The sequence below is a fragment of the Thunnus thynnus genome, chromosome 3, assembly GCF_963924715.1.
Source record: "Thunnus thynnus chromosome 3, fThuThy2.1, whole genome shotgun sequence".
Lineage (NCBI taxonomy): Eukaryota > Metazoa > Chordata > Actinopteri > Scombriformes > Scombridae > Thunnus > Thunnus thynnus.
Window position 1 is genome coordinate 217,501 of NC_089519.1, and position 10,124 is coordinate 227,624.

At 41.4% G+C, this 10,124-nt stretch overlaps 1 protein-coding gene across 1 annotated transcript in view; it reads right to left on the minus strand.

Annotated features, from left to right (window-relative positions):
• The window catches only part of adgrl3.1 (adhesion G protein-coupled receptor L3.1), a 130,726-nt gene that overhangs the window by 70,932 nt on the left and 49,670 nt on the right, over positions 1 to 10,124 (minus strand). The window contains exon 5 of the mRNA XM_067578478.1: positions 968 to 1,077. Within this exon, the coding sequence (XP_067434579.1) occupies positions 968 to 1,077 (110 nt within the window). The remainder of the gene's footprint in view (positions 1 to 967; positions 1,078 to 10,124) is intronic.

Here is a 10,124-nt window from a genome sequence, read left to right on the forward strand (position 1 = left end):
TTTATATCTACGTTTCCGTGACAATAACTGTCAAAGGCATGTCATACAGAGACATTTAAGAAGTTTAATTTGTTACATTATAAATGAATATTGTTTATTTTCTTTATGTTTGGAATCTGACACAAAATAAAGTTCAGGGTCTGTGCAGCAGGTCTACAACTGGACTGGACTCTTCAATCAGACGTACGTCTCTGACTCTGACTGACTAACATCTGCTCTTCTCTCACTGAATTTGAGCTGTAATTTTGACACACATTATGTTTTTGTGTGTTTTCACCTGTTCCGCTGTTCTCTGGTCGGGTTTTCCACCCATGTGAGCAAAGCAAATCTTTACACCTCTTGTGTTAGAAAAGTAACAGCAGTGATGGAATCAGTTGAGATTCCAGGTGTTGAGCTTTAGCTTCTTTGCCTCTAAGTCAGAATATAATGTGCAATAAACATCAAGAACATATAGACGTCTTTAATCTCCACTCTGAACCTTTTATGCATTTATTGTGCAGTGAGCTGGAAACCAGATTTTGGAGAAAACTATGCTGGCAAAAAAAAAAAAAAAAAAAGTTTCCCAGTTGCATATTTTGCCATCACATCCCTTTAATGTTTCACTACACTGAACACGACCTCCCAGAATGTTATCACACGGGCAAAGGTCACGTAGCCATCTGTCATCATCATCTTCCTCTTCCTTCCTCTCTTGGACTTTCCCCAGTGAGCACTGGTGCATCATAACTTCCCATATAAACTCACTCTGGCTCTCACATTAGAAACTGCATGTTTGTTTGTTGATGAATCAGTATGAAATACTGTGCAGTCTGATTTTAAACACGTATCAAGATAATTAAATGAGGTTATTTAAATTTCACTGACATTTAAAATACAGTAGGTTGATTAATACTTTATAATAGTGGAGTGATGTATGTATGGCTGGTGTAAGTGCCTGTGTGTGGTAGTAATAAAAGATCAAACTTACTGTAAGGAACACACTCATACTGGACCTCCAGGTATTTATATGTGCCAGGACAAGGATCAGGGAAGACGTCAGGGCCGGCCACCACAGCACACTGGGTCCGGTTGTTGCATCTGGACAGAGAAGATCAGCACAAGAGGAAGATATGATTACAGATACATGTGATCAAACACACACAAAAAATATGTATGTCTCTGTTAGTCTGAAGCACTTACTCACACACAGACCCTGACATACAGCACATGTGATGTAATATACAATGAAACGTATTATAACCACTCAAATAATACGATACATTCACCTTGACACACACTCAAGAGTCATCTGCGTTACGGAGCCTTTAGATTGACAAGAGAGCCGACAATATGTCCTCACTGGCACACCTGTTACACTAATGGCTGCTGAAGAGCCGCTGCACAAGGACACTTCTGACGTGTGTGCGTGCGTGTGTGCGTGTGTGTGTGTGTGTGTGTGTGTGTGTGTGTGTGTGTGTGTGTGTGTGTGTGTGTGTGTGCGTGTGTGTGTGTGTGTGTGTGTGCAAGAGCAAGAACCATAACCTATGGCTTTAAGAGTATTTTGCCCCAGACTCCAGATAATTAATTGTAATTACCAGGGGGGCTCTCTCCTCTGACACACAGAAAGTAAGTATTTCTCACTCTTATTAACGCAGGTTATGTGAGGCAGCGCACTTTACATATATTCCCTATACGCCTGTGAGGGTTTGTGTTTGCACACGTGTACGGGTGTGGCTATAAAAATGCATGCATGACATTTATGTGTAAGTGTTTGTAATTAAGGCCGGTCCCTGCAACAACAGATGATTTGTAGGGGGACAGTTAGAGTCCATATATTATCATGATAGAAACATGCAATAAGGTAAAATGCTAGCCCACAGTGAAGTGCCACTTTATCTCAATGGCACTTCCTGGTTTAAATAAAGTATTAAAATAACGTGAATGAAGAATATATTATGTGCAAGAATAGGGACAAAGGACACATGAGGAGAAAATGTCTATTTTAAGAAGGCTGATGAGCCACTTCTCCTCTCATCTGAATATTTTCTTTCAATTAGTACAACTGTTCTGTCTCTCCGTCTTCTCCTCTCTGCACACCTGTCAAACAGGCCACATTTACATTCAAACATTCACATTCTCCCATTGAGATATTTTTAATGAGCATGCCGAACCCCTCAAGTCACTTTTCTTACACTATCATTCTACAATCTGCATAATGAAATATGCATGAGAGCTAATTTCATTTTTTGTTCAATATTCACATATAACACACACAAACTAATGTAAACCAGTACGTCTGTACTGGTGTCTGTTGCCCACCAGTACGTCTGTACTGGTGTCTGTTGCCCACCAGTACGTCTGTACTGGTGTCTGTTGCCCACCAGTACGTCTGTACTGGTGTCTGTTGCCCACCAGTACGTCTGTACTGGTGTCTGTTGCCCACCAGTACGTCTGTACTGGTGTCTGTTGCCCACCAGTACGTCTGTACTGGTGTCTGTTGCCCACCAGTACGTCTGTGGTCAAGTGAAAAGTTAAAAGGTTTAAAACTCCGTGTGTTAGGATGTCTGTCATATTCTAATAACAATACCCACCAGTCTCCTCTCTCTCTCTCTCTCTCTCTCTCTCTCTCTCTCTCTCTCTCTCTCTCTCTCTCTCTCTACAATCCTCCTTCTTTTCTCGCCTCTGTGCTTTTTAATTTCTTGCCCCGGTGCCTTCATCATCGGTCACCTGTCATCAGTGCAAATTGTGGACTGGGGGGACACAAACTGACACGCCACCACAACTTTGCTCAGAACAGCCAGTGATGGAGACGACCGGTCGGCCCGCCGTGGTAAATCAGAGCGCACGGCCACGTTTCATGACATCACCAATTTACTGGCTTAAAGAACGGTCCGATAGCTCTGATGTCATCACGACAGGAGATGAGGACACGAGATTACAGCTACCTGTTTCACTCAGAAGTCTAAAAAAAAGAGGATTAATTATTTACACACACACACACACACACACACACACACACACACACACACACACACACACACACACACACACTGAACGTCGGTAACACCAGGAAACTCGGGGATTTATAAAAATGTCTCATCCATAAAGAAGAAAAAAAAGAATCTAAGTGACAGAAAGAGATGCTGGTGAACCGGCAGTGAAACCACATGAAGCTAAAAAGTAATTGTACAAAGCCAACAGAAAGCATAAATAACTGAAATACAATATTAAAAAAAACAAAAATAAAACCCGACACGAAAGAGAAGATGTAAATGATGATGTTTGTTACCAGGTGTGAGTACGTGTGCATTTGTTTCTACTTCATGATGAGGCTTCGTTCACAACTGACTCATAAAGCACTGGAGGTTATTGACGAGTATTTTAAATAGAGGCTATAGAGCAAAGATTTGACATAATCTCTCTCTCTCTCTCTCTATCTCTCTGCCATCACTCCTTCTTCTCTCCGTCTATTTTTGCCTTCACTACCTTTTCTTCTTCTTCTCCTCTCTCTCTCTCTCTCTCTCTCTCTCTCTCTCTCTCTAAGCCAAGATAATAAACCAATTTCTTTCTCAGCTTTTGTCTTCCTCCTTTGCGCCGAGGAATTATTCTCTTCCGTTCCTTCTTCTTTGTCTCTCATTCTGACTGTCTGTTTATCTGTCTTAAACCCACTTAGCTGCAGTTTCCGAAGTCACACCCAGATATATGTGGTAGGCCTCTTATTGCTCTCTCTCTCTCTCTATCCTCTCTCCCTCCCTCCTTAATATCTTTCTCATCCCTATACCTCCCTCAGGGCGTCATCTCCAGCCTCCCTCTGTTTTTCCCTCGATCCCTCCATCCTTAGTAAAGCCTGTGCTGACGTCACCATTCAGTCTGAGCCAGTAGTCTGAGTCAGATCCAAAAAAGACTCCCTTATGTCCCCAGCACCTCATCGCCTCACTCACTCTCAGTCTGCCAGTGTGTTTATCCAGCAGCCTCACAGAACATAAAAACATCAGCAAAAATTCACAATTCACGTTCTCTCTGCTTTCTGCCCCACCATGAATGTAGATGCAGAAACATGCTCATACCCCCCACAAACGCAGCTCTGCAACCTACTGCTGCCTTCATGAAATGGTTCTATCGGTTTTTTTTTTTCCTGTGTGTTTTCCTTGGTGTTGGCAGAAAAGCTCCTTTTTTAATTAGCATGACCACATCAAAACAAGGCAGTGGCCTGGATACCGCCTTGCCTGCTGGCTTTCTTCCCTGCAACGTGTAACACACACACACACACACACACACACACACACACACACACACACACACACACACACACACAACAAACTATTCAGTAACAAAGCCGAGCTGTGGCAGGCAGGGAAAGAGAAAGCTGCGATGCTGCAGTGGCTGCTGCTGTTGTTATTGTCTCTGATGTTTTTCACTTTGTTTGGCAGACCTCCCTTCACTCCGACGCCGTCTCTCTATTCCTCATATAAACATCACTGACTGACTGACTGATGATTTGATGAGACTGACGCTGGATAGATGACAGAGCATGTGTGTGATGTGTACACATATGTGTGAGCACATGCGTGTGTCTGTGAGCAGATGTAGAACGGAATAAATATTTGTGTGTCTATGTGAGTGTGTGTGTGTGTGTGTGTGTCTGTGTGTGTGTGTGTCTGTGTGTGTGTGTGTGTGTGTGTGTGTGTCTGTGTGTGTGTGTGTGTGTGTGTGTGTGTGTGAGTGTGTGTGTGTGTGTGTGAGTGTGTGTGTGTGTGTGTGTGTCTGTGTGTGTGTGTGTGTGTGTGTGTGTGTGTGTGTGTCTGTGTGTGTGTGTGTGAGTGTGTGTGTGAGTGTGAGTGTGTGAGTGTGTGAGTGTGTGTGTGTGTGTGTGTGTGTGTGTCTGTGTGTGTGTGTGTGTGTGTGTGTGAGTGTGTGTGTGTGTGTGTGTGTGTGTGTGTGTGTGTCTGTGTGTGTGTGTGTGTGTGAGTGTGTGTGTGTGTGTGTGTGTGTGTGTGTGTGAGTGTGTGTGTCTGTGTGTGTGTGTGTGTGTGTGTGTGTGTGTGTGTGTGTGTGTGTGAGTGTGAGTGTGTGTGTGTGTGAGTGTGTGTGTGTGTGTGTGTGTGTGAGTGTGAGTGTGTGTGTGTGTGAGTGTGTGTGTGTGTGTGTGAGTGTGTGTGTGTGTGTGTGTGTGTGAGTGTGAGTGTGTGTGTGTGTGAGTGTGTGTGTGTGTGAGTGTGTGTGAGTGTGTGTGTGTGTGTGTCTGCCCGCATGTGCTCGAGTGCAGATGTGTTGAAGAACTATATAATTACAGAGCGAGTGAGAGCTGGGAACTAATCCTCATGAGTTGAAAGAGGTGTCTGAGAGTGAGTGACGCACAAAGCCTCGGCACAGTCCTCAGGAATCAACATTCGAATATATAGTGGAACCGTCCCACAACACTCTGTGAGTGATCTACCACACCGTGTGAACATGCTGAACACATTCAAACTTTCTGGAACGTTGTGTGAATATCATAAACACACACACACACATTCACTCCCTTATTCACTTCTTGAGTAATAGACACTAAATAGTGTGAGGTAATTGTGTTGCTGCATGTGACGCGCTGCTTTGTGAGGTTGTGGAGAGAAAGTAGTGAACATTCCACACACATGACTTTTTTCCTTCCTTTGTAAGAATTATTGAGGCACTTATATCCTGTTTTTGATCCTGATTCAGTTTGATATTTGTGCTGTTTTAACCTGAATTTAAAAGCCTAAATAAGAACAAATTAGCTTCAGCTAGATGTGCCTGTAAACATTACATCTGTTGCTCTGCTTTCCTTTATAGAACAATATTTATCTGTATGGTCCCGCTTAAATGGACTCACAAATATGATCAAATATATAGTGCATATAAATTTCACACTCAGACTCTGGACACTCAAATGAAACGCAGCAAATAAATAAAGTGCACTTAGAACAACACTGGAGCAGTATACACACTCTACCAGCAATGCATACTAACACAAACACTCTACAGTATACACACACTGTACCAGCAATGCATACTAACACAAACACTCTACAGTATACACACACTGTACCAGCAATGCATACTAACACAAACACTCTACAGTATACACACACTGTACCAGCAATGCATACTAACACAAACACTCTACAGTATACACACACTGTACCAGCAATGCATACTAACACAAACACTCTACAGTATACACACACACTGTACCAGCAATGCATACTAACACAAACACTCTACAGTATACACACACTGTACCAGCAATGCATACTAACACAAACACTCTACAGTATACACACACTGTACCAGCAATGCATACTAACACAAACACTCTACAGTATACACACACTCTACCAGCAATGCATACTAACACAAACACTCTACAGTATGTGACAAACATCATATAAACTATGTTTACAGAGAGTCAAACTGGAACTTTCAGCTTCTGTTCCACAAGTAAGAAAACCTCGTTAAAATCCCGTTGACGTTTGTAACTGTGAAGTTTTTCTGAACAGTTTGTCATGTGACTCGCTTCATATGTTTAGATAAGGATGGTAGTTTTTAAAGTAATGATCTAATATTGGTCTTTAACAAACATAATTTCCCATAATCCCTTGCTGTTCATGGATGAAAATTCATGGCTTGACGTAAGAAGTTAGTCAAAGGGTCACAGCTAGTTAGACAGCTGAAGGAACTATTTTAGAGGAAAGAGTTTAATAAGTTATGATGTGATGCAGATACTCTGCTGCTGCTGCTGCTGTTGTTGTTGCTGTTGCTGCTGCTGCTGCTGTTGCTGCTGTTGCTGTTGCTGCTGTTGCTGCTGTTGTTGCTGTTGCTGCTGTTGCTGCTGTTGCTGCTGTTGCTGTTGCTGCTGCTGTTGCTGCTGTTGCTGTTGCTGCTGCTGTTGCTGCTGTTGCTGCTGTTGCTGTTGCTGTTGCTGTTGCTGCTGTTGCTGCTGTTGCTGCTGCTGCTGCTGTTGCTGCTGTTGCTGCTGTTGCTGTTGCTGCTGCTGTTGCTGCTGTTGCTGCTGTTGCTGTTGCTGCTGTTGTTGCTGTTGTTGCTGTTGCTGTTGTTGCTGCTGTTGTTGCTGTTGCTGCTGTTGCTGCTGTTGCTGCTGTTGCTGCTGTTGCTGTTGCTGCTGTTGCTGTTGTTGCTGCTGTTGCTGTTGTTGCTGCTGTTGCTGCTGCTGTTGCTGCTGTTGCTGCTGTTGTTGCTGTTGCTGTTGCTGCTGTTGCTGCTGTTGCTGCTGTTGCTGCTGTTGCTGTTGCTGCTGTTGCTGCTGTTGTTGCTGTTGCTGTTGCTGCTGTTGCTGCTGTTGCTGTTGCTGCTGTTGCTGCTGTTGCTGTTGCTGCTGTTGCTGCTGTTGCTGCTGTTGCTGCTGTTGCTGTTGTTGCTGTTGCTGCTGTTGCTGCTGTTGCTGCTGTTGCTGTTGCTGCTGTTGCTGCTGTTGCTGCTGTTGCTGTTGTTGTTGCTAGGAGGCTTTTCTGGCAATCTTAGTTTTTTCATCATTGTTTTACATTGTTAAAAATCACAAAGGTTTCAGTTTCTTATAGTAACGGCTGTAGTGGATGACAAGTAGTGAATAATGAATAATGAAATATGAATAATATATATTAACATATCTTCTGCAGGAATTATCAAACTGCTGTCATGAGCAAAATGACATAATCTTGTTAAAAATGACGACTTTACATTCTGAAAACACTTTTGTCCAAAGGATGTTTTTTTTTTTTTGTATCACATCATCATCATCATCTTCCTCAAAGACACTTCAACATGTAAACATATTGTTCATTATATTGAACAGTAAACACACATCCCATCCTACTGTCCAATCAGCTGCAGGACACCAGATTCACACTATAAAGAATTTAACTGACAGAGACTTAGAATCACATTTTATTTAAATGTTGTCTATCAGGAAGTGTGTCTATCTGCTCTCTTACTGTAAATACTGTTTGGTCTTGGCCTTGTTATGATATAACTCTTTTTCTCTCAATAATCTACATTTTATAACATTATACATAACATTTATACATTTTATAACATATTTTTTTGGATATACAGTATTTTATGGGAGTGGTGACTGTTTCTTCAGACACTGATGATGTATTTGTGTATTTGTTCTCGAGTGTCACCATGAATTAAACATATAATGACGTCAACATGATGTAACTGTTTCTCTTTGTCATGTTGCCTGATGCAGATCCAGGAGGGTTAAAACATTTTTCAGTCAAATAAATACTCTGAGAGACAAAATCTAGTAATAAAATACAATAATATTGTATTTGGTGCAGAAAAATGTTGAGTATTTGAGTCGTGTGTAAACATTGAGGAGGACTGTGAGAACATTCTAGAAATGAACTATAATAATATGCTATTATCATTTCTAAATACTGTAAAAATACACATAAAAGAAGATTCTAGTGAAATTCCTATTACACATTTATTCATGAACATACCAAAAGTTTTTTTCTTTTATCTTTTTCAGAATGTATTTTATTGAAGAACATTTTCCATTCCTGAACTGCCTTTGAACATGTTTTATAAGTGTATTACTGAGCACCGTTTGGCTTCTCTTTTCACAGCAGAGGGAACATTGATGCTTCAGAATATTTCTGAAATCTCTTGGTAGAGCTCCCTCAGGGAGTTGTGCAATGGTCAGAACATGCAATATGGACTGATGGTGCGCATAATGTCACTATCTTATTTTTCTGGGCTTGTTCACCCACACTGTGAGGTAACTTGCAGAGAAACAGACGAGAAAAACATTTTCTGCTTTTGACAGTTGGACTCATTCATAAAGGCAGAATAAAGCAGAATATGGAGGTGATGTTTGGAACAAAAGAGGGAAAGTTAAAGGAGTTGATGATATTCAGGTATGTATCATATAAATGTGTTTAGCTTCTAACCAGCTTTGCCTTTTCTTTCATCAACAATATATTTTGTTCATTCTGTCTGAATGTAGTGACCATTAGACATTAAATCAACTACATCCTATATGTTTCCTCCACTGTTTACTGCAGTTCAACAGGAAATACTTTGAACCAGGATTTGGTTCCACAAACAACCTGACAAGATAATAACACAAGATGCACTATACTGTATCAGTAGTCTAAATTATCCATAAAAATATAATGAACAACGTTTTGAAAAATGTTTCTTTTGTGAAGCTTAAAATCATTTCCAAAGGTAAAAATGAGAGATTGTAACACATTCTGAAAAAATGGGAAATATTAAGCAGAGGGAATAAAGCAACTGGAAAAAACATAAAATAAAAGATAGTTTGTGAAAATAACAAAAGGAAGGGGGGGGGGGGGGTGGGGGGGGGGGTCTATGGGTCCTGGGGGAGTTCAGGAAACCCATTTGACAGCAGACGGAGGATAGTTACTGTATCTCACTACAGGATAGAAGTTGTTAGGCCAGCCATACACTGTCTCTCCCTCTATCTCTCATACATGAACACCACATATGAGATTCCACTGCTGCTGGCCTCATTTCTGCTTTATTAGCTCCCTGATGTGTTTATACACACATATACAGCAGTGCTGCTTAGAGATGGACAAACGGAGTGATGAGAGTGGATGTTGAACTAGAGGAATAAAAGGAGTAGAACAGTAGATTGATGCAGAGGAACTGGCATGTTGTAAGTAATTGAACAGTGAGACGGGTTTCGTGATTGACAGAGGGAAGAGAGAGACAGGTGTGTGTTTGTGTGTGTGTGTGTGTGTCTACCATCAGGTATAGTGAAGCAGACGCCGACACCAACCTCACCATACTAAAGAAATGACAGATCTTTTTCTTTCTCCCACACACACACACACACACACACACACACACACACACACACACACACACACACACACACCACACACACATACACACATACATACATTGTATGGTCCTTCAATGTATTTCTGTCAGCTTTGGAGCAGCCTGTCAGACGAGCTACAGGTACAATAATGTTGTTTTCCCTGCTGGGAAAAAGCTTTGAAATGTGTTACATTATTAATATTTGGCTGGAGGATGTCACTCTCTCCCATTTTTCACCCATTCTTTCTGAGTATGTCAAATGTCATTTTTGACATATAACATGTAATATATACTGTGTATACCATGAATACTTTATATGTTGTATGCCC